This window comes from Mandrillus leucophaeus, unplaced genomic scaffold (genome assembly GCF_000951045.1).
Source record: "Mandrillus leucophaeus isolate KB7577 unplaced genomic scaffold, Mleu.le_1.0 Scaffold276, whole genome shotgun sequence".
Taxonomy (NCBI): Eukaryota; Metazoa; Chordata; class Mammalia; order Primates; family Cercopithecidae; genus Mandrillus; species Mandrillus leucophaeus.
The window spans coordinates 79,060-104,123 of record NW_012102876.1 but is presented as its reverse complement, the minus strand read 5'-3'; the positions used below and the strand labels follow the sequence as shown (position 1 = coordinate 104,123).

At 36.1% G+C, this 25,064-nt stretch overlaps 1 protein-coding gene across 1 annotated transcript in view; it reads left to right on the top strand.

Moving 5' to 3' along the window:
- FOLH1B (folate hydrolase 1B) overlaps positions 1 to 19,970 on the top strand; it is a 66,829-nt gene extending 46,859 nt beyond the window's left edge. Inside the window, exons 12-18 of the mRNA XM_011984892.1 lie at positions 2,967 to 3,034; positions 8,853 to 8,944; positions 10,091 to 10,181; positions 12,419 to 12,683; positions 12,984 to 13,065; positions 17,892 to 17,984; positions 19,660 to 19,970. Coding sequence (XP_011840282.1) covers positions 2,967 to 3,034; positions 8,853 to 8,944; positions 10,091 to 10,181; positions 12,419 to 12,683; positions 12,984 to 13,065; positions 17,892 to 17,984; positions 19,660 to 19,849 — 881 coding nt within the window. The 3' untranslated portion in view covers positions 19,850 to 19,970. The remainder of the gene's footprint in view (positions 1 to 2,966; positions 3,035 to 8,852; positions 8,945 to 10,090; positions 10,182 to 12,418; positions 12,684 to 12,983; positions 13,066 to 17,891; positions 17,985 to 19,659) is intronic.
- Positions 19,971 to 25,064: the final 5,094 nt, after the last annotated feature.

Below are 25,064 nucleotides of genomic sequence, written 5' to 3'. Positions count from 1 at the left end.
ACTGGCCATCAGAGAAATGCAAATCAAAACCACAATGAGATACCATCTCACACCAGTTAGAATGGCAATCATTAAAAAGTCAGAAAACAACAGGTAATCTTTGTATTTTTATTAGAGATGAGGTTTCACCATATTACCCAGGTTGGCCTCAAACTCCTGGGCTCAAGCTATCTAACCATGTTGGTCTCCCAAAATGCTAGGATTACGGGTCTGAGACACAGCCCCCAACCTTCATTTTCTTCTTTGTCAATGCCTCTGAGCTACACTGTTCTGAAAGTTAGCTTACACAGTGCATATAGTTATTCTTTTCTCCTTCTCTTAGGGTAGTGGCTAAGAGCCTGACCTTTGGCATCAGATGCCTGGATTCATTCCTGGCTATGCAACTTCCTATTTGTGTGAACCAAGCTACTTACTTTTTGTGCCTCAGTTTTCTCACTTCTAAATATAACTTCTAAGAGCCCCTATCTCAAAGGCTCCTGTAAGGGCAAAAAAAAAAATTCATTTGCAAATCTCCCAGACCTGTGTCTTGCACGGAGTAAACATCAAAAAACGTTAACTTTGATTAATATCATTATACCTACTTAAAACACATAATAAGGTCAAATATACATATATATTTGCCCACCAAGAATAAATACTTGAAATGTAGAATAACATTCTCTTTATTGATAGTTTTTTCTGTTTTTTTTTTTTTTTTTCTTTTTTGTTCTTGTTGTTTTGAAATGAGATCTTGTAGTATTGCCCAGAGTGGTTTCAAATTCCTGAACTCAGTTGATCCTCCCGCCTCCCAAGTAGCTGGGACAACAGGTGTGTGGCACCATACTTGGCCATAGTTTTTTAAGATTTGATATTTTAATGTATTTTAAAAACTCATTAAGCTTTGCTACTTATGTTATCCCTGGCTTGAAATTGCTTCATTGTGTCTCTCTAATTTTCAAAATCGAGAACAAAGGACAGCAGGTACTATATGATTGGGACACCATTCATCTCACTTTGTTTTATATTTTTACATTGTATTAATGTTTCTTTCTCAAATAATACCAATAATCATATATTCTGAAATTTCTAATGTTAAAATGTAAAATTTACAAATAAAGCAAAACTCCCCAATGCAAACTACTCTCAAACTTAGTCCTCTCTCCAAAGGTACTACTGTACTCAGTTTTGGGCATTTCCATCATGTTGGCATTAATATATAGAATTTAGCTCCACAAAGCACCAAGAGTGTAGTGGGTGCTATCTCAGGTGCTTTACATGTAAAAAAATTATTCAGTACTCACCATAACCCTCTGGGATAAGTAGGTAAATGCTTTTATTATCTCTTTTGTATAAAAGAAGAAACTGACACTCAGAGAGGTTAAGTAACTTTCCCAAGGTCACACAGCTAGTGAAGGGTTGAGCTTAGACTCAAATCAGACTGGTCTGTTTCAACTTTACCCTTCTAACCACTACACTCTTTTGTCTCTCACCACCTTATACAGGTATTTGGTATCATATTACAGCTAAATGGTTCTACAACTTGCCTTTTTCATTCAGCAACACATTATGAAAAGCTTTCCATATCAGCACATATCTCTGTTTCGCTTAAAAAACAAACACTACCACCAGACAAGAAAAATCTACATTGTATTCAATAGGACAAATTCTGTATCAATTCTCTAGCTCCTGGACAGATTGTTTCAGTTTGTTGTAGTTAATATTCTTTTATTTGCATGTTTTTTCTGTATGATGTGAGGAGAGGGTAGAGAGCTACAAGTATATTTATTTGGTTCTAGGATATGTGCATTTAAATTGTTATAAATGTTGCCAAACTATTCTCCTCCCCATTTCCACTCTTATAAGCACCTCTGTTTTAAAAATTACATTGGCTGTTTGTAGATATTTATTCTTCCAGATGAATTTTAGAATTCTAATATCAAATTTTTAAGTTCCATAAACAAGTCTGCTGAGGTGTCACTATTTTAAAAGCCTCAACTTTTACTGTTCTCGAGCACGGATCTTAGGCTTTGGGATAAAAGCGAGTTGCCATCCTCTGAGTGTTTCATGTGCTTTTACATTTCTGGGCATTTGCACAGGCTATGCCCTTAGCTGCAAATACCATTCCCCCCGCCCCCACCCCCAACTGTGTCCCGGTTCTAGAAAACCCAGTTCAAGTGTCCCCTCTCCAAGTTTGTGAAGTTGTCTTGACTTCCCTCCCCCAAAACTCCTCCTGAGTCGCACCCCCTCCCTGTGCTGTCTTGGCTTCCCAAGAACACCTCTCCTGGGTGCTTCACTTGATTGTCACAACCACCAGCCCTTGACCTCCTGAGGAATGGGGACTGAAACTCTCAGAAGAGCACCTGGTTCACAAATTCATTGTCCCAACAAATATTGATTGGACAAATGCTAAATTCTAGGATTGTTCTAAGCACTGGAGTATGGCAGCAAACAAAAGAGTGTACCTTCTCCCAGGGGACTTATCGTCTAGTTGGAGGGCCAATAAAAAAAAGACAAGTACTTAATATGTTTTATGTTAAATAGATGAGTAATATGGAGAAACATGAGCCAAGGTTAAAAGAGAGAGTGGCTAAAATTAGGTGGTAAGAGAGTGCTATTTTAAGTAGGGTGATAGGGGAAATCTCTCAGAAAAACATGACAGTAGACCAGAGGAGGAGTAAGTCATGCAGATATAATGCAGAATACTGTTCCAGGCTGAAAGGACAGTGTGTGCAAAGATGCTGAGGGAGTATTCTTGGGCAGAATATAAAATGCAGATTTCGAGAGGTGACCTGGGGTTTCATGTATGGCACTGTGGGCTTTGGTGAGGATGATGGAATTTACAGAGTTAGATGGGAAGCCATTGGAGAGTTATAGTTGAAATCGGGTTTTAAAACAACATTCTTGCTAGGAAGTTAGCAGTGGTCTTTGAAGAAAATAATAACAGAAAGAAATTAAATTTTAAAATCTATTCTTTTCTTATTTTTCAGGAAACTACACTCTGAGAGTTGATTGTACACCACTGATGTACAGCTTGGTATACAACCTAACAAAAGAGGTATATAAGTTCTACGAGTGATGTTTTCTTGAGGTATTATTCTGTTAAACATTGGTGTTGTTTTATAACTTCTTGTCGTCTTTTCATATAACAAATATGACATCCCATCTCCACAGACCATCACATCTAGTAAACTGTTTATACAGATTTCTTCATTTCTCACCACACCACTGTGAGGTAGCCCATGAGTAGCATCATGTCTACCATCTCCATTCTTAAAACAGTGAAACTGAGCTCAAAGAACACTGGCCACCAAAGTCACACATAACTTGTACAGTAGCCGAACCAAGACTTGGTCCTATGGCTCAACTCCTTAATTTAAAAACTTGTTCATACTCTTCAGTGATACCAATTAATTCGGGACACAGGAATCATTAAATGTTCTAATTGATTGAGAAAGAATATTCATAAGAATACCAGGTGCTGGCTTCCAGGAACAGAGGCTAGATGAGACCACAATTACATTTTTTCAGATAGAGATTATAAATAAAATTTAAATGCCATTAAGCTTTGGTTTCAAAAGAATGGAATGGAGGAGTGACCAAGATGACTGACTAGAAGCAGCTATGGTGTGTGGCTCTCACAAAGAGAAAGGGAAGGGGCAAGTAAATATAGCACCTTCAACTGAAACGAACAGGTACTCTCATTGGGACTAATCAAGGAAACAACCCAACCAAAGGAGAATGGAGAAAAGCAAGGCAGGACAACAGCCCACCTGGAAATGACACAGAGTCAAGGGAACCTCCCCCATCCAGGAAAATGATGAGTGAATGTGCAACCCCAAGAAACCATGCTTTTTCCATGGATCTTTGCAGCCCTTAGGTCAGCAGATACCCTTGTGAACCCACCCCACCAGGGCCTTCAGTCTGACACACAGCTGCATGGAGTCTTAGCAGAACAGCCACTCAGGCATGCATGGAGACACAGGAGCTTTAGATACTCCAGCTTTCCAGGCTTCATGGCAAAAGTAGCTGCAACTCCAGCAAAGCAGGAGGTTAGACACTCATACATACCCATAAAAAAGAGGCTGAATTCAGGGGCCTGAGCCACGATGGTCTGCAAGCCCCACTTCTACAGCATCTCACAGGATAAGACCCATGGGCTTGGATTTCCAGCCAGCCACTTGTAGCAGTGTTGCATCTACCTGGGAAAGAGCTCTTGGGTGGTAGGGGGAGCGGGGAGTAGGAATAGTGGGGTGGGCTGCCATCTTTGCTGTTTGGGTGGCTTAACCATTCCAACCATTAGGGTTTGGAGAGCCCAAGATGACTAGGGGTGGAAGCAGTACCCCAGCACAGCACAGAGGCCCCACAAAAATGTGGCCAGATTGCTTTATAAAGCAGGTCCCCAACTGTGTTCCTCATCAATGGGTGGAGCCTCCCAACCAGGGTTTCTGGCTACCCCTGCTGGTGTTCTCTGGCTGAGAGAGGTTTTAGGACAGCCTGGGGTGGAGCTCCCAGGAGGAGCAGACTGCCATCTTTGCTATTTGGGTGACTTAGCCATTCCAGGTTTCAGACTTCAGAGTGTCCAAGACAACCAAGGGCTGAAGTGGACCCCCACCACAGCATAGTTGCTCTACAAAAACGTGGCTAGACTACTTTTTTAACTGGGTCCCTGATCCTTTTCCTCTTGTCTGGGTAAGACCTCCCAATGGGGTCTCCAGCAACCTCCTACAGGTCTGTTCAGGCCAGCAACATGTCTATGACTCCCTGGGATGGAGGTCCCAGAGTAAGAAGCAGGCTGCATTCTTTGCTGTTTCACAGCCTTCACTGATGATTCTTCAGGTACTGTAAAATCTAAGGCAACTAGGGATTGGAGTCAAATCCCCAGCACAACACAGCAGCCCTGCAGAAAAGTGGCTAGACTGTTTAAAAAAGAAAAGAAAAGAAAAAGCTCCATCCAAAGGTCACCAACCTCAAAGATTGAAGGCAGATGAGCCCACAGAGATGAGAAAGGATCAGTCCAGGAACACTGAAAACTCAAAAGGCCAGAGTGCCCTCTTTCCTACAAATGACTGCATCATTTCTCCAGCAAGGGTTCAGAACCAGGTTGAGGTGCCTGAAATGACGGAAATAGAATTCAAAATATGGATAGGAACAAAGTTTACTGAGCTAAAGGAGTGTGTTATAACCCAATTCGAGGAAGTTAAAATTCATGTTAAAATATTGCAGGAACTGACAGTAAAAAAAAGCCAGTATAGAAAAGAATAGAGCTGAAAAACACACTACAGCAACTTCACAATGCAATCACAAGTATTAATAGCAGTGTAGACCAAGTGAAGGAAAGAATCTTAGAGCTTGAAGACTGTTTTTCTGAAATAATACAGGCAGGCAAGAATAGAGAAAAAGCAATGAACAAAACTTCCAAGGAATGTATGATTATGTAAAGAGACCGAATCTGTGACTGATTGGTGTAAATGAAAGAGATGGGAAGAATGGAACCAGCTTGGAAAACATATTTCAGGACATAATCCATGAGAACTTTCCCAACATAGCTAGACAGGCCAACACTCAAATTCAGGAAATGCAGAGAACGTCAGTAAGATACTCCTTGAGAAGATCATCCCCAAGACACACAATCATCAGATTCTCCAAGGACAAAATGAAAGAAAAAATGTTAAAGGCAGCCGGAGGGAAAGGTCAGGTCACCTACAAAGGGAAGCCCATCAGACTAACAGTGGACCTCTCAGCTGAAACCCTACAAGCCAGAAGAGATTGGGGGCCAATGTTCAACATTCTTAGAAAAAAGAAATTCCAATCCAAAAATTCATATCCGACCACATTAAGCTTTATAAGTAGAGGAGAAATAAGATTCGTTTAAGAAAAGCAAATGCTGAGGGGATTTGTTACCACCAGACCTGTCTTACAGGAGTTCTTGACAGAAGCACTAAATATGGAAAGGAAAGACTGTTGCCAGTCACAACAAAAACACACCGAAGTACACAGACCAGTGAGACTATAAAGCAATCACATAAGTCTGCAAAATAACCAGCTAACATCATGATGACAGGTTCGAATCCAAACATATCAATGCTAATCTTATATGTAAATGGGCTAAATACACCAGTTAAAAGGCACAGAGTGGCAAGCTGGATAAAGAACCAGGACCTATTGGTATCCTGTCTTCAAGAGACCCATCTCACATGCAATGACACACATAGATCAAAATAAATAGATGAAGGAAAATCTACCAAGCAAATAGAAAACAGAAAAATGCAGGGGTTGCAATTTTAGTTTCCGACAAAACAGACTTTAAACCAACAAAGATGAAAAAGGACAAAGAAGGGCATTACATAATGGTAAAGGCTTCAATTCAACAAGAAGAGCTAACTGTCCTAAATATATATGCACATAACACAGGAGCACCTAGATTCATAAGGCAAGTTCTTAGAGACCTTCAAAGAAACTTAGACTCCCACACAATAATAGTGGTAGACATTAATGGCCTACTGAAAATAGTAATTAATTTTCAAGACATAAAATTAACAAAGATATTCAGGACCAGAACTGAGTACTTGATCAAATGGACCTGATAGATATCTACAAAGTTCTCCACCCAGAAACAACAGAATATACATTCTTCTCATCAGCCCATGGCACTTACTCTAAAATTGATCACATAATTGGAAGTAAAACACTCCTCAGCAAAAGCAAAAGAATGGAAATTAAAAACATCTCTTGTACCGCCATGCAATCAAATTCAAAATCAAGAGTAAGAAATTCATTCAAAACTATGCAATTCTATGGAAATTGGATAACCTGCTCCTGAATGACTTGTGGGTATATAATGAGATAAAAGCAGGAATCAAGAAGTTCTTTGAAACTAATGAGAACAAAGATATGACATACCAGAATTTCTGGGACACAGCTAAGGCAGAATTAAAAGGGAAATGTATAGCACTAGATGACCACATTAAAAGTTAGAAGTATCTGGTCAGGCGCGGTGGCTCATGCCTGTAATCCCAGCACTTTGGGAGACCGAGGAGGGCGGATCACAAGGTCAGGAGATCAAGATCATCCCGACTAACATGGTGAAACCTCCTCTCTACTAAAAATACAAAAAACTAGCCAAATGTGGTGTGGTGGCACGTGCCTGTAGTCCCAGCTACTCGGGAGGCTAAGGCAGGAGAATCATTTGAACCTGGGAGGTGGAGGTTGCAGTGAGCTAAGATCATGCCACTGCACTCCAGCCTGGGCAACAGAGCAAGACTCCGTCTCAAAAAAAAAAAAAAAAAAAAAAAGTTAGAAAGATCTCAAGTTAACAACCTAATATCAAAACTAAGTGTACTAGAGAACAAAAGCAAACAAACCCCAAAGCTAGCAGAAGACAAGAAATAACCAAGATCACAGCTGAACTGAAGGTAGTAAAGACATGAAAAACCCTTCAAAATATTAATGAATCCAGGAGCTGATTTTTTGAGAAAAAATTAATAAAATAGAGTGATAGCTAGACTAATAAAGAAGAAAAGAGATAAGATTCAAATAAACACACTCAGAAATGATAAGGGGGAATATTCCCACTGACCCCACAGAAATACAAACATCAGAGAATGTTATAAACACCTCTATGCACATAAACTAAAAAATCTAGAAGAAATAGAAATTAGCTGAGTGTGGTGGTAGGTACCTGTAATCCCAGCTGGTAGGGAGGCTGAGGCAGGAGACTTGGGTGAACCCGGGAGGCAGAGGTTTCAATGAGCCAAGATGGCGCCATTGCACTATAGCCCAGGCGACAGTGCAAGACTCCGTCTCAAAAACAAAAAAAAGAAGAAGAAAAAGAAAAAAAGGGATAAATTTCTGGACACATACACCCTCCCAAGGCTGAACCAGAAAGAAATTGAATCCCTCAACAAACCAATCGTGAGTTCTGAAACTGAGGCAGTAATAAATAGCCTTCCAACCAAAAAAAGCCGAGGAACAAATGGATTCACAGCTGAATTCTACCAGAGGTACAAAGAACGGCTGGTACTATTTCTATTGAAACTATTTCAAAATAATTAGGAGGAGAGACTCCTCCCTAACTAATTCTATGAGACCAGCATCATCCCAAAACCAAAACTTGGCACATACAAAAACAACAAAAAAAATTGAGGCCAATATCTTTGATGAACACTGATGCAAAAATCCTCAACAAAATACTGGCAAACTGAATCCAGCAGCACATTAAAAAGCTTATCCACCACAATCAAGTAGGTTTCATCCCAGGGATGCAAGGTTGATTCAACATATGCAAATCAATAAATGTGATTAATCACATAGGCAGAACTAGAAACAAAAACCACATGATTATCTCAATAAACTCAATCAAACTATACTATGAGGCTACAGTAACCAAAACACTATGGCACTGGTACAAGAACAGACATTGCAGTTTATTATATATTGTTGAATAACTTTGGCAACTCTACTGACAGGAAACAATATTAAATTGAATACTTTCCCTTAACCAGCTTGCTTCTTTTTATTTTCTTTGTTGTGAGAGGATAAATTGTTTTGATTGTAGTATCTTTTGATTCAAAGAAATAGACAAAAAGATCATACACTATGCCATTCGTCTAAAGACAGTGGCTTGGTATGACCTTGGTGTAGCATGTTTATGTTATGCACTTCATACATTTATTTTTATAATATAGTTCACCTATATATAATAACATGAGTATTTTCCCATTTCTCAGAAACTTACAATTCTTGATGACTGCTAATGTATGGATAGCATCCCTTGTTTTTGCTGAATTCTGGCTTATTCACTTCTGGTTAATGGACATCTAGTTTTCAAAATATCTGATTTATAAGTATTCCCTTTTTTCTTTTAATTTGTGTAGCTGGAAAGCCCTGATGAAGGCTTTGAAGGCAAATCTCTTTATGAAAGTTGGACTAAAAAAAGTCCTTCCCCCGAGATAAGTGGCATGCCCAGGTAAACAAATGAATGAAATTTCCACTGAATTCAGTGTGGGATTGTTTTGAAAATGAAAGCGTATTTTCTTTCAATTATTAAGTGAAAAAATTAACTTTAAAAATGGTCTAAAATCTGATAAAGGAAAAGCATTCCTTTGGTTCACGAATAAAATATTACTGTGTGTTTTGTAGTTAAATGTGCAGGACATCAAAACGTGATTTCTCTTTAGAATATGTAATATATACATATGGAACATTTCAACAGATTATATAGTTTGGTCATTTTTTATATGAAATGTGTGGGATGAGAAGTATTTTGGACTTTGGATTTTTTTAAAGATTTTGGAATATTTGCATTATACCTACTGGTTGAACATCCCTAATCTGAAAATTCGTAATCTGAAATGCTTCAGTTAGCATTTCCTTTCAGTGTCATGTAGGTGCTTAAAAACTTTTGGATTTTGCAGCATTTTAAAAAATTTTCTTATCTTTAATTTTTGTGAGTATGTAGTAGGTGTATTTATTTTTGGGGTGCATGAGGTATTTTGATACAGATTTTGGATTTTTGGATAAGGGATGCTCAACCCCTGATAGAGATAATGGTGAAAAGTAATTCTCATTTTTTTCTGTCACCTCATCACCTTGTAATTATTCTTTTTCTGAATATCGTATAGTTAACAAATATTTTTCTTACTGTAATAAAAATGCAAGCATCACTTCAACATTGGTTGTATCTTCATAAGCAAGGGAAGAAGAATAAATATCTCAGTACTCTGAGTTTATCGATGTCAACAGCACAAATCATTTATATTATAAAGGACAAAATTTATGTCCAAATTATCTGAAAAGTATTTGTTTTTCACTCTATTATGTACAACAGATAAAGATGATAAATGGAATGAAATAATCTTAAGGAAAACATTTTCCAGCTTCAGAAACCTTTAACAAAATGTGACATAAAATAGTCATTCCTACACAAAATAGTCTCATAGAAGGAGATATTTTTTGATGAAAATTAACATTCTTTTCATGTTTTTGCTGCATGTCTAAATCTGTATGTTTAAAATTACATTTATAGTAGAATGGAGTTTAGTTTAATGAACATGTAATCTGTACTTAATGAACAAATTACTTTGAAATAATTCTGGTGTTTTATCTCTAAAAGGATAAGCAAATTGGGATCTGGAAATGATTTTGAGGTGTTCTTCCAACGACTTGGAATTGCCTCAGGCAGAGCACGGTATACTAAAAATTGGGTAAGTGAATCTAAATTATTCAAGATTATTTATGAATATATTTTAACTAAACAAATAATTCTGACTCCAAAAAGTGACTCAAACGTTAGTTGAAAGCAGAGAGAAGTCTCAATGGTTGACAGTATCGCTACTACATAGGGTAACTCCTGTATCTGGTATTCCTACCCTAAATTCAAGTGTCAGTTGGTATCAGTACTCATGTCTGCAAATGTGAACTTCCATTTACTCCCTTAAACATATTTTCTGTTTCATTTGGTGGCACTGCATTCACTCAGTCATTTAAGTTGAAAATGTAGGAATTGTCTTTGATTTCACCCTCCTCCTTATTCAAAATTAATCAGTATCTCCCCATTATCATTCAAAATTAATCACTGTATTTGAATTTCCATCTCTTACTATATCTCTAATTATTAAACAAATAACATCATTAAACAAATGAAAAATTTGTTTAATAAAGAACAGACTATATATATTAGTCTGTTCTCCTGCTCCTAATAAAGACATACCCAAGACTGGGTCATTTACAAGGGAAATATGTTTAATTGACTCACAGTTTCATATGGCTGGGGAGGCCTCACAATCTTGGCTGAAGGCGAATGAGGAGCAAAGTTACATGTTACATGGCAGCACACAAGAGAGCAGGTGCAGGGGAACTTCCCTTTATAAAACCATTAGATCGCATGAGACTTATTCACTGTCAGGAGAGCAGGGCAGGAAAACGTGTCCCGCATGATTCAGTTACCTCCCACCAGGTCTCTCCCATGACACGTGGGGATTATCATAATTCAAGGTGAGATTTGGGTAGGGACACAGAGCCAAACCATATCAGTATAATACACTTTGAACGTGTAAAAGTCATGATTCCTTTTCTTCTGTTGTAGATTTTATATATATATATATATATACACACACACACACACATACACACATATGGTTTTCATTTTCTTCAAAGTAAAATGGGTACATAGTTTATAAAATGTCAAGTAGTTTTATAAGAACACTGGTTTATAATTAAAAACAGTTGTTTCTTATTTCCATTTCATATTCATACCATCTCTGATTTCTGTTCATCAGATGAAACCTTTGTCAGCTTTTATGATACATCCATGTTTATAAGTAATATTTTAATCCTGATACGTCTTCATTTTTAAATTTTATGCTATAAAGAAAAATCATTCTCACACTTATAAAAATGGTAAGGAAGAGTTCATTCAAAACTGTTCCAATAAGAATATTGCAATAATAAGAGATTTAGCTCAATTCCAAATACAGAAAAGACATTTGGCGATTTAGAGTTGACATTAAGTTTCTGTAAGTGTTTCCTCACAGGCTATTCTTCCCAGATGGAAAATCTTCAATCTCCTGTCTGTGAGGTAGGAAGTTAGGCAGAGTTATATGGGAGCTGATAGTGAGGATAAATATTAATATTGTCTACATTTTACTATGAAAAAAATTACAACAAATAAAATCAAATGACCACCTAAAGTTTTTGGTAGTAAGTCCTGAAGCCTAGATTCAAACCCTGGCAGGGAAATTCCAGAATCCCAGTCTCTTCAACACATCAGTACATAAAATGTCCTTTTATGTTAATAATAAAAAATAAGCATCTTAATGGTCGAAAGTGATAAACTAGCAATTCACAGTTTGAAAAGTCCTTCCTTCTACTTATACTTTTGGTTTTCCTGACACCTGTCTGGGCCTCCCTTCTCTCTCCTTAGTGAGACTTTAGATCCACTACTGCACCCCTCACCACTCAGACTCTCCAGCCTTCAGCACACTGTTTGTCAGACAATCATTTATCCAAGGAATTTTAGTGATTAAACAATTTAGTGTCTTCTCCTATATAATATTGTGTAATACTTATTTACTTGCCTTTAACAATTCTGTCTTATTTTTACCCAAATGCAAGATTGTCTTGTCTTGTTTTTTCAGATTCTTAAAACATGAATCTAAGAATGCAATCTTCTGCATTCTTAGAGACAAACCTGTTTGGTCCCTTTGAAATATTTTTTAAATAATATTTGTTATATCATATACACATATTTTAATTGGTACAAACTTGGAGTGTGTTTACGTATCATAATATTAGCTGTTTAGGAAGTAACTTATTGAGATGCTTAAGTACTTTCCTTGATCCATCACTGACCAATCTTACTAATACTAATAGTAAATATTGGTGCTAATCATTTTATTGTAAGCTATCCTATAAGTGATATGTTTTGTTATTTTTTCCGTAGGAAACAAACAAATTCAGCAGCTATCCACTGTATCACAGTGTCTATGAAACATTTGAGTTGGTGGAAAAGTTTTATGATCCAATGTTTAAATATCACCTCACTGTGGCCCAGGTTCGAGGAGGGATGGTGTTTGAACTAGCCAATTCCGTAGTGCTCCCTTTTGATTGTCGAGATTATGCTATAGTTTTAAGAAAGTATGCTGACAAAATCTACAATATTTCTATGAAACATCCACAGGAAATGAAGACATACAGTGTATCATTTGGTATGTTACCCTTCCTTTTTCAAATTCCTCATCTGTATGGTTCTATTAATCTCCAAAATATAATGGGCTATCTTAGGTCATTTATAATTGATTGCTGTTTCAAGTGATCCAGTATTCTGTTTATGTCTATAAACGTATTTTTCATTTTATGGATGCTCATATCTTATAATATAAAAATATAAATACCTTGTAAAACACAAAAGATGATGGCTTCTATACTGTTCCTTTTCTTGAACTTTGGACCAATGCCATTAGAAATTACGTTCTTTAAGCATTTGATGATCCCAATTTCTATTTCAGATTCACTTTTTTCTGCAGTAAAGAATTTTACAGAAATTGCTTCCAAGTTCAGTGAGAGACTCCAGGACTTTGACAAAAGCAAGTACGTTCTATATCTATATCTATCTATATCTGTGTCTATATCTACACACACATACATATATTTAAAAGGAAAGTAACATCGCTGTTGCTGAACTAGCTTTGGGAATTTCTTGCTGTTTTCTTCTTTTTAAATTTGTTTTACTTTAAGTTCTGGGATACATGTGCAGAACGTGCAGCTTGTTACATAGGTAGACAAGTGCCATTTCCTGCTGCTTTCTGTCTTTCCACTCTAGCACATCCTATGTAGGGCTGCCCTATCTCAAAAGACTTGCTTTTGACATTTGGAGTGGCAATTGTGCTGCTGCGAAATGTCGGTCCCTCCCTCCTGCCATTTGATCAGTTACAATATACTCTGCTTAACAATGAAGGGCCTTCACTGTGTGACCCCAGCTGTTTCCAGTTTTATTTCTTGTTTTTTCAGTATCTGTACATCATAACTCAGCCAGACTATTTAATTTTCAAAGCGTGATTTCTTTCTGCCTCTTTTTTTTATTTCATTACCTCCACATAGAGCTCCTTATTTCCACTTCCATCCGGCAAAATTCTATTTATCCAGAATAGCAAATATTGTGAAGTCATTAATTTTGGAAATGTTAAACATTTAGGATTAATTCTGTGTAAGATTATGCAAGTACAACACAATTTGAACAAAATTTTAAGATGGAAGGAAAAATACTTGGTGAGAATACTAAGGTAATTTTTTTAAAATAGAATTTTGAGGGCACAGATATGTGTATTAAATATAGTATCATGATGTAAGTATCAAATCCCTAGGACCTGATGTAAGGACATATAAAAAGATCAGAGTAGATGATGTAGAAATAGGCTCAGTGATATATAAGGAAGTATTAGTAATAAACGATACAGCAAAAATCAATTGGGAAAGATTAGTCAATCATAACATTGTATAAACTATGTTAGTACCTGCTATAAAATTAAATTCAGAATCACACTTCACATTGTGTGCTCACATAAACAACAGCTGTAAAGAATTTTTTAGTAAAAATGAAAATTTCTTGAAAGACAGATGCCAAGTTTAGAAGCAGTGGGGAAATGATGCAATCATATTTGAGACCATTAAAATGGTTCAGAATATGAAAATTAATATTCAAAAGAAAAGTTAAGAAAGTTGAAAACTTATTTTCTAGCACAAATGGAGAGTAATATATACATTATAAAAATATTTTTTGAAAATTAATTTAAATAGTCCAAAAGAACAAACTGAAAATATCAGTAAGAAACAAGGCAAATAATTATAAAAATGTTGTCAAGATACACCTGTAAAGAAACATAGCAAAATATTGCAGTTCACTAATGCATAATTCAGAAATACAAATGAAAGTAATGTGACATTATTTTTATAACACAGTAATAACAATTTAAACCTTGGTTGTTCCCACTGCTGGTATACTGAAGCATATGGTCTCCATGCTTTTCTGATAGCATTATGAATTATTTTAGCTTTTTTGAAAAAGATAGATACATATTGGTAATGCGTTCAAGAACTGTCACAGAGTCCTGTGCTTTGACATAGGTATTCCATTTCTTGAATTATTTCTTAGGAAAAAGTCTCTGTTTTGGAAAAGAAAGATGCCCGGAGAAAGATTTGAAGTATAAAATTACAATAGCAAGTAATTCAAAATAACCCAATGCCTAAGAGAAGAGAAATTACTAAAAAAATTGATATTCACCAATGTGAACATTTTATAATCCTTAAAATGGATTATTAGAAATACAATATAATAGAAGATACTTAGAATAAAATATGAAGTAAGCAAAAAGTTTATAAAATTGTAAATAGAGTTTGATTAATTTTTATTTAACAAATATAGGAAAAACTTAAAGGGAATTAATGAATTATTTTAATAATTGTGTTATCCTCAAGGAATATTGGAAGAATTGTTTTCCTATTATTTTCAATTCTTTATAATTTTTATATGTGGGTAAAAAAGTCAACAATGAGAAATACATTTTAAGGAGATCCCAAACACCATGTATTCTATAAAATTGGTTTTCTTTTTGTATTTAAAAGAAAAAATATTTTCTCCCTCTGGCAAAATGCCTTATGGTTTGAATTCTGGTTTGTTTAGGACACTTATTGTTTAGCACACTCAGCTTCCCCTTCCTTTAGTATTTCTACAGTTGTTTTATTTTCTCTAAATGATAGTAAAGATCCATTCTGTTCCCTATATATTTACAAACTCTGAAACACCTGCACAGTGCATTGCACATAATAATAGTAAATTCTAACTAAGTAAATTAAACTGAATGTTGAATTTCTCAACCAAAACTTTGAAATCTAAGGAAGAGACATGTCTTCATCCTGCTTTTCTTGTATTACTTCTTGCCCCATCAAAGAATATAAGATGTTGACACAGGATACAGAGAAAGAGAAGTGTGTGTGTGTGTGTGTGCGCACGCACATGTGTGCATTTACATGTGTGTAGCCACATGAGTTTTTGTACTTGTAGTAATGCTTTGTGAATTTGATTCCGAAACCCATAGCATCTTATTGAAATTATCCTTCATTCGATTGTCTCAACTGTTTATGGGAGCTGCTAATAGGTACTCTGTGTTTAATTTACCTTTATACTATCACAGAATCTGAATTCATGATGCTAAATACATAAATATTAAAAATAGCTCAAATCCAAATTATGGGGATTTAAGTTGTTCCTGTTTTCCTTTTGTCAGCAAGGTGCAGTTGAAAGAACAATACCGACCTCCTATTTCACTCTAAAACTTTCTAGTGTGAATTTAGGCAAGTTATTTAACTCATGACCCTTTGTTATCTCATCTACAAAATGGGGCTATTACCCTGCCCACCTTGCAGAATCGCTCTGAAAATTAAAAATCACATTTTGTATAGACATTCAGAACAGTAATTGGCACATAGGAAATGATCACTAAATGCTAACTGTTAGTAAAACAAAATTATAAAAAGCAAAAGATAAATTAATGAATAAGATGATTTATGCTTTCTTATTGTAATGATTTTTTTCTCATTAGTTAATTAAATTGTGAAAGAATTGGTATATTAAATTCAGTAACTCATTGTTGATGTATTCAGGGCTTGCTGATAAGCTTTCAATTATATTGAATCATTCTTGCTACAATAACAACCTCAATACTCATTTTGGAATGTAAGTTCTGTAAAAGCAGGGAGTGTTTGATACATAGGAGGTATCCAAATATTGTTAAAAGACTGAAGTAATCATCATCTCTTGTGTTCATAATAGGTTTAGCTTTAAAAATGAAAGGAATATTGTTAATTATCACTTGGTAAATAATTCTAATTTGCCAGGCATCTTACTAAACATTAGCAGGTCATCTTATTTTAATATTGATATTACTTCAGTGAGTAGATTACTAGGATACCTAAGGTGAAGAAAATCTTGCCTTGTTATACCAATGTAAATAAAAATCACTATTATTTTTTCCATTGGCACATACAGCTGTTTCTGTGCTTTTATAAGCCTGAGCAGTATAGTATTTTATAGGATTTTAAAAATGTGATAGCTATGTATTTTATTTTTCTTAATTTGCATATTACAGAATGTTAAAATTTGCAATTTACATTTGAACAACAGTGATTTGAACTGCACAGGTCCACTTATACATGAATTCTTTTTTCCATTAATACAGTGAGCCCTCTCTATCCATAGATTTCATATTAGCAAGCAAACGCAGATGGAAAATTCAGTATTATTCACTGTAATCCCAGGTACTCAGGAAGCTGAGGCAGGGGGATTGCTTGAGCCCAGGAGTTTGAGACTATAGTGAGCTATGATCAAGCCACTGCACTCCAGCCTGGGCAACAGAACAAGACTCCATCTCTTAAGGAAACAAAATAAAATACAGTATTGATGGATTAAAACCCACATATATGGAGGGCTGACTATTCTTGTTATTTTTAAATATGGAAAACTTTGTATTTTGCCAAATTAAATCTTTTATTTTCAAACTTACATTTGAAAATATTAGCATTGCATACAGAAAATGATTTTGTTAAATATCTAAAAGTAGGATGGACATGAATCTAGAACAAAAGTATTTTAAGTAAGTAAATTCATTTATATGGAAAAAAATCTCAACAATCATCTTTCTTCTAGCTTTGATATATTAGAACTTTTATCACCAAATGATGCTTACTCTGCAAGCTTGAATCTGAGAACCTCAGATGTAGCTAATGAGAAACTAAGGAAAAACATAAAGTAAGATAATTATAGAAACTTAAAAAACAACTGTTACATTCCGTTTGGACTACTAGCCATGTGCTCCATAAACATTTTCTATTTTATATAATTGCCTATCTCATTGTCTTAACAATATGAAGACTAAGATGTCAAAGAGGGATTAAGCATGTGGTAAGAGTTCTACTGGGGGCAACTAACCCAAGGGAGATCAGATGTGGCTTCAGATTCCACATACACAGCTACGTTTCCTCATTGAGGCAGAACAAGTTAATCCAGAAAGTCATATCAGACTCCAAGAATGCTGTACTTAAACCATTCTGAAAATCACTTGAAATGATACAATTTTAAGTAACTTTTAGACTTAAATCTGGATCATTCTACCAAGAGATCAATTTAATTTGTCTGATAGTTTGTTCATTCTCACCCTGTTAATTCCACAGAGGAGGAGGGCCCACTTTTCATATACATGTGTCTTCCTTGCAGGACTTGAGTATGCACAAATTTTGGTGTAGGGGGTGGTCCTAGAAGCAATTCCTGGAGATAACTAAATTCAGTTTTGTTCTGAAATTTTTATTTTCTGCATAGAAATATATTTTCATGAAGTTATAATTATATTCATTTTCTTTCTCAGCCCAATATTGTTAAGAATGATGAATGATCAACTCATGTTTCTGGAAAGAGCATTTATTGATCCATTAGGGTTACCAGACAGACCTTTTTATAGGTAAGAAAAGAAAATATGACTCCTTTCTATAATATCACTGTTTCTAGTAATTATTTTTATTTTTTTCATTGTGGAAAAATATTGTAGTTGATTTCTTGCAAGCAAATGGAAAATTTCAAAATATATGTAGGAAGTTATAGTGGTATTATTTCTTCATATAATGTAATATGATTTTTGCATATCTTTATTTTGAGTATCTTTGTTCTGATTATAACAGAATATATGTTTATTTTAGAAAATATAGAAGATTCAGAAAGCCACGGCAGAAAATAAAAATCTCTGCAATTTTATCAGAAAAATATAAAATCATGGTTATATTCTTGTGTGTATAATTTTAGTTCCTTTCCTATTTTAAATACATTTTTGCTTATGTATACACACAACCCAAACATCTCTCTATATATAATATATACAATAAGTTTATATTTATTTATTCTTTTCCCTAATGTTGATATTTAGAAATTTTATTTCCTCCTAAATCCTGACAGTTGAATTTTTTCCTGCCAAACATTGACTGTCCCCAGGTTGATTTTCTAAATATTGCAGAATGAGATAGATCACTGGACAGCCAGAAATGGCCCTAACTTTCTTTCTAGGGATTATAAAAGGTTCTGGTGTGGTAGTAAGAGCATCTTCAAACAGGTTGACTGGATCACCAATGGCAGTATATTTTTATCCATCCCCCGCCCCCTTTTTTTTCCCTAAGAGACAGGGTCTCACTCTGTCTCCCAGGCTAGAGTTCAGTTGTGCAGTTGTAGCTCACCGCAGCCTCAGACTTTTGGGCTCAAGCAATCTTCCCACAGCAGCTTCCCCGGAAGCTAGGACAACAGACACATGCCACCATGTCCAGCTAATATGTGTACTTTGGTTTGTAGAGACAAGGTGTCCCTATGTTGCACAGGCTTGTCTAGAACTCCTGGCCTCAAGCAATCCTCCCACCTTGGCCTCCCTAATATATGGGATTACAGGCATGAGCTACTGCTTCTGGCCTCATCTACCTCTTTACTTTGGAGTTTGTCCTTCTCTTCTATGGGCTATTACATGAACGGTCTTAGCCCATTCTATAAAACATTTTCTGCCTTGGTCATGTGGAACATTACAAAATTGTTTTTGATGATTCTTCAAACTCTATGTTAAGTATTCTAACATGATAGTGTGGATTTTTAAAAAATGACAAACACAATATAGGGTTGGCTGATCACAAACAAGACTGTAATGATCACAATTGTTCTATAATGTAGGAGGTAGCATGATATATTAAAAAATCAGCACTTGTCATGTGTTTTAAGACAAATCATTTAGTTACTTGATCTCTCAGACCTCAGTTTCCTCCTCTGTGAAATACTAATATCAACTGTGTAGAGTTTATTTCTAAACATTAGAAAAATTGTAAGTAAACATTAAATACCAATACCAAGCATGATTGCTGTGGTTTCTATCATCATTGTTACTTTTGTAGCACTGAACCACTTTATTTGTTTGAAATAAAAATATAATTAATTACTATAGATTTCACATAATAGTCTTCAGAGATGATTGAACTTGGAAGTTCAGTTGACAAGTGGCTTGTTCAAATTGTTATAGGAATATGCAATCCAGGAATTGCAGAGTGCTCTTGTGTTTCTCTTGTATGTCATTTGGGCACCTGATAAACAGCAAACGATTTTATCAACAGGCATGTCATCTATGCTCCAAGCAGTCACAACAAGTATGCAGGGGAGTCATTCCCAGGAATTTATGATGCTCTGTTTGATATTGAAAGCAAAGTGGACCCTTCCCAGGCCTGGGGAGAAGTGAAGAGACAAATTTCTATTGCAGCCTTCACAGTGCAAGCAGCTGCAGAGACTTTGAGAGAAGTGGCCTAAGAGGATTCTTTAGAGAATCCATATTGAATTTGTGTGGTATGTCATTCAGAAAGAATCAGAATGGGTATATTCATAAATTTTAAAATTGGTATATTTGAAATAAAGTTGAATATTATATATAGTTATGTGGGTGTTTATATATGTGTGTGTTTATATTGTTTCTTTTATCTTGTCCCTATGGATTAAAAATTAAAAATTGAATTTCATAATTATAAGAGGTTATTCTGAAGTGGAAAAATTTAACTCAGTATTAAATCTAAGGAGAATGGCATAATACAGTAAAACTCTCATCTGGCATTATCAGGGAATCAAGTCTAATCTATTCATGTCACTTCACACGTAAGAAAACATCAGTATGTCATAGAGCACACTGGGGAATATGCACAAGACTATTCCAAGCCAGAGGCCTCACGGCCTGCCTGTCACCCAAGGCTGAGAGGATCACTATCTCAGCACACTAGTTGGGAAATGGATCAAATTACACTTTTAGTAAATGTAATCACTCTATAGTATAAGAAATAATTATTTTTTAAAATTTATATAAAAGGCTATAGTATAACACATATGTATAGTAATTAAATGAACATTTGTGAACCTAACAGCCATATGAAGAAAATAACATTTCCAATATCTTAGGATGCCCCATGCACTAATGACAGTTACGCTTTTCCATTTTCTTGAATTTTATGTTTATCTTTCCTCTGTTATTATTTATAATTGTATCACACACGGCTGTATTCCTTACATGTTTTGGCATTATGTATTTTTGAACTTTTTATAAAGACAGTCATACCATGTGTATTTCTCAGGTACTTGATTTTTTTCATTGGCTTTTAAGGGTTCAAATATATTATCACTGTGGCTGTAGTTTGCCGTATTTTGCTGATATAGAACATTCATTCACATGAGAGTAAGATTCAGGGTCCATCAAGATGAGAAAACATACAGTAATGTGAATAGGGAAAGTTAATGTAAAGAATTATTAATTGTTACAGCATTGGAGCAATGAAATATTGTCTAGTAATATGTAAAGAGAGGTCTCAAGAATATGTGATGAGCAGATATAAGGAATTGCTGTTATCTCCATGGTGAATTTGGAGCAGCCAATGAAGAGTCCCCTCACACTGTGGCGTCACTCAATGTTAAGAAGTTGCTGTGGTGTTGCCCTTGAACCTGCTTCAAATTGATACTTCAGAACTCCCCAGAAGTGTCTTCTGGGCCACTGTGTAAAGCTGTTTATGAAGAAATGTCAAGCCAGAGGGGCTTTACTACAAATTTGGCAAAGGACAGTTTCAGGAGAAGCTCTTGGCCGCTGGGTTCTCCTGGCCACCATGAACTTCAGGAAGTGGGCGCCAGAGCAGCAGCCACAGAATCTGGGCACTGGTGTCGCCCTGTATGCCCTCCATGTCAGACGCTGGAGATGTCATTTACGTTGCCAGAGTTTGCCAGGGGTGCACACAGAAAGCAGATTGGAAACCACCTTCTTGGAACGTCTCTCCAATGCCTTCTACTCACGAAGTTTAACATCATAACACATGACAAAGAACAACTATTTAATGGGCCCAGATCTATTTATGAAGACAATCAAGAGTGAGTTTGGAGTGGGTAACCCAAATTTGGATAACTGGTGAATAATAAAATGTATTTATTCATTTTCTGCTGGTATATATTTGGAATGTTTTATGTGTTTTGCTTCTGTGAGCATGTATCCTAATGCAAATATTCAAGAGATTCTCTTTCCTGACAGTATCTACCTATAGGTTGAATGTCTGTGTTGTAAAGTTTGTGCATCTTCAATTTTACAATGCCAAGCTGTTTCAAAGTGATTTTATTTATTTATATTCCCACTGGCAAAGTAATCATGTTATTCAAGATAAAAAACAAGTACGGAAGATTGTGGCATGTTAAAGAAATACAACTACTCAGTGTTACTAGAATCCAAGGGATTTGTGGGAAGAACAATCCATACATTGGGCACCAAATACAACACATAAGGCTTAGAAGACATTCAGAGGAGTGTAACTACTTTCCTGTAGTTTATCAAAAGCCCATAATAAGGTTAAGCAGGTAGGAGTATAGGCACATTTGCATTTCAGAAAGCATTCTGGTCTAGATGGATTAGAAGGGCATCAACCCAGCAAAAGATAAGAACTTTGTTTTTTGGTTTTTTGTTGTTGTTATTGTTTGTTTGTTTTTAATACAGGGTCTCACTCTGTCACCCAGGCTGGAGTCAATGGCACAATCCCAGCTCGGTGTAACCTCTTCTTCCTCAGCTCAGGCGATCCTTCAGCCTCAGACTCCCAAATAGCTGAGATTACAGGTGTACACCACCATGCCTGGCTAATTTTTGTATTTTTTGTAGAGATGGGGTTTTGCCAAGTATCCCAGGCTGGTCAAGAACTCCCTGGCTCAAAGTATCAACCTTCCTTGGCCTCCCAAAGTGGTGGGATTACAGGCAGGAGTCACCATGCCAGGTCCCAAAATATTTTCTTATGACAACAGTTGCCATGTAGACTTTATCCCCAGAAAAGATAAGACTACCCTCGTCCTTCAGGTCTCAGCTTACATGTCATCTCTTCTAGGAATACTTCCAGAGTGACTGCCCCTTCCATTATATTCCTTACTAGGCCATAAGCTCCTCAGAGACTGAGTCTCGTTTTTTATTTTGGCTTCAATCTCTATCAGTATGGAGAGTCCATAGATGGCACTCATTCTGTGAGTAATCAGAGTAGCGTGCATATGAGACTTTCTGAGACATTCTGTGCTTTGAAAATAAAAGCTACACTGCAGACTAAGATTTCCACAATGCCTTAGTTACAGGGTTTGGCTGAGCATGCTAACAGGCTTTTTGTCATGTTAGAGAGTTGGACAATATTGTAGATGTAGGATAAGGTGAATAAAACTATTCTAAAAAATGGACCGAAACCTACATAATACTTGAAAGCTTTGTGAACTTTCAATCGATTCTGCAAGCATGCAATAAGCATCCCCCCAAATTATTATATGTAATTCGGTGGCTTAGGAACATACTTTGGCAACATATTTAATGTCACTGTCATTCATAAGAGGTATTGCAATGATAGGAACACAATTGTTTTTGTTTTTGTTTTTGTTTTGAGACAGGGTCTCTCTGTCACCTAGGCTGGAGTGCATTGGAGCGATCTAGGCTCACTGCAACCTCTGCCTCCTGGGTTCAAGTGATTCTTCTCCCTCAGCCTCCTGAGTAACTGGAATTATAGGCACCCACAGCCATGCCCAGATAATTTTTTTGTATTTTTAATAGAGACAGGTTTTCACTAGATTGGCCAGGCTGATCTCGAACTCCTGATCTCAGGTGATCCAACTGCGTCCACCTCCCAAAGTGCTGGGATTACAGGTGGGAGTCACCTCGCCTGACCAGGAATAGAGTTTTTAGAGACAGACTGCCTGGGGTCCAACCCTAGTTCTCCCACTTACTTACAGTATGGCTATGGGCAAATTATTAAAGCTTTCTGTTATTAAGAAAGTCAATGGTAGCTTGATGGAGATAGCATTGAATCTATACATTACTTTGGGCAGTATGACCTTTTTCACAATATTGAGTCTTCCTATCGATGAACATGGGATGTTTTTCCATTTGTTTGTGTCCTCTCTTATTTCCTTGAGCAGTGGTTTGTAGTTTTCCTCGAAGAGTTCCTTCACATCCCTTGTAAGTTGCATTCCCAGGTATTTTTTTCTCTTTGTAGCAATTGTGAATGGGAGTTTACTCATGATTTGGCTCTCTGTTTGTCTATTTTTGGTGTATAGGAATGTTAGTGATTTTTGCACATTGATTTTGTATCCTGAGACTTTGCTGAAGTTGCTTATCAGCTTAAGGAGATTTTGGGCTGAGACGATGGGGTTTTCTAACTGTATAATCACTTCATCTGCAAACAGGGACAATTTTACTTCCTGTTTTCCTATTTGAATGTCCTTTTATTTCTTTCTTTTGTCTGATTGCCCTGGCCAGAATTTCTAATACTATGATGAATTAGAGGAATGAGAGAGGGCATCCTTGTGCCAGTTTTCAAAGGGAATGCTTCAAGTTTTGCCCATTCAGTAAGATATTGTCTGCGGGTTTGTCATAAATAGCTCTTATTATTTTGAGATATCTTCCATCAATACCTAGTTTATTGGGTGTTTTTAGCATGAAGAAGTGTTGAATTTTATCAAAAGCCTTTTCTGCATCTATTGAGATAATCATGTAATTTTTGTCATTGGTTCTGTATATGTGATGTATTATGTTTATTGATTTGTGTGTATTGAACCAGACTTGGATCCCAGGGATGAAACCAACTTGATCATGGTGGATAAGCCTTTTAATGTGCTGCTGGATTTGGTTTGCCAGTATTTTATTGAGGATTTTCACACTGATGTTCACGTTCATGTTTGGCCTGAAATTTTCTTTTTGTGTGTGTGTGTGTGTGTCTGCCAGGTTTTGGTATCAGGATGATGTTGACCTCATAAAATGAGTTAGGGAAGAGTCCCCCTTTTTCTATTGTTTGGAATAGTTTTAGAAGGAATGGTAACAACTCCTCTTTGTACCTCTGGTAGAATTCAGACGTGAATCTATCTGGTCCTGGGCTTTTTTTTTTTGGTTGGTAGGCTATTAACTACTGCCTCAATTTCAGAACTTTTTATGGGTCTATTCAGGGATTCCACTTCTTCCTGATTTAGTCTTGGGAGGGTGTATGTGTCCAGGAATTTATAAATTTCTTCTAGATTTTCTAGTTTATTTGCGTAGAGGTGTTTACCGTATTCTCTGATGGTAGTTTGTATTTCTGTGGGATCAGTGGTGATATCCCCTTTATCATTTTTTATTGTGTCTATTTGATTCTTCTCTCTTTTCCTCTTTATTAGTCTGGCTAGCAGTCTATCTACTTTGTTAATCTTTTCAAAAAACAGCTCTTGGATTCATTGATTTTTCTGAAGCGTTTTTCATGTCTCGATCTCCTTTAGTTCTGCTCTGATCTTAGTTATTTTGTCTTCTGCTAGCTTTTGAATTTGTTTGCTCTTGCTTCTCTAGGTCTTTTAATTGTGATGTTAGGGTATTGATCAATTTTGGATCTTTTCCACTTTCTCATATGGCCAATTAGTGCTATAAATTTCCCTCTAAACACTGCTTTAGCTGTGTCCCAGAGATTCTGGTACTTTGTGCCTTTTTTCTCCCTGGTTTCAAAGAACTTATTTATTTCTG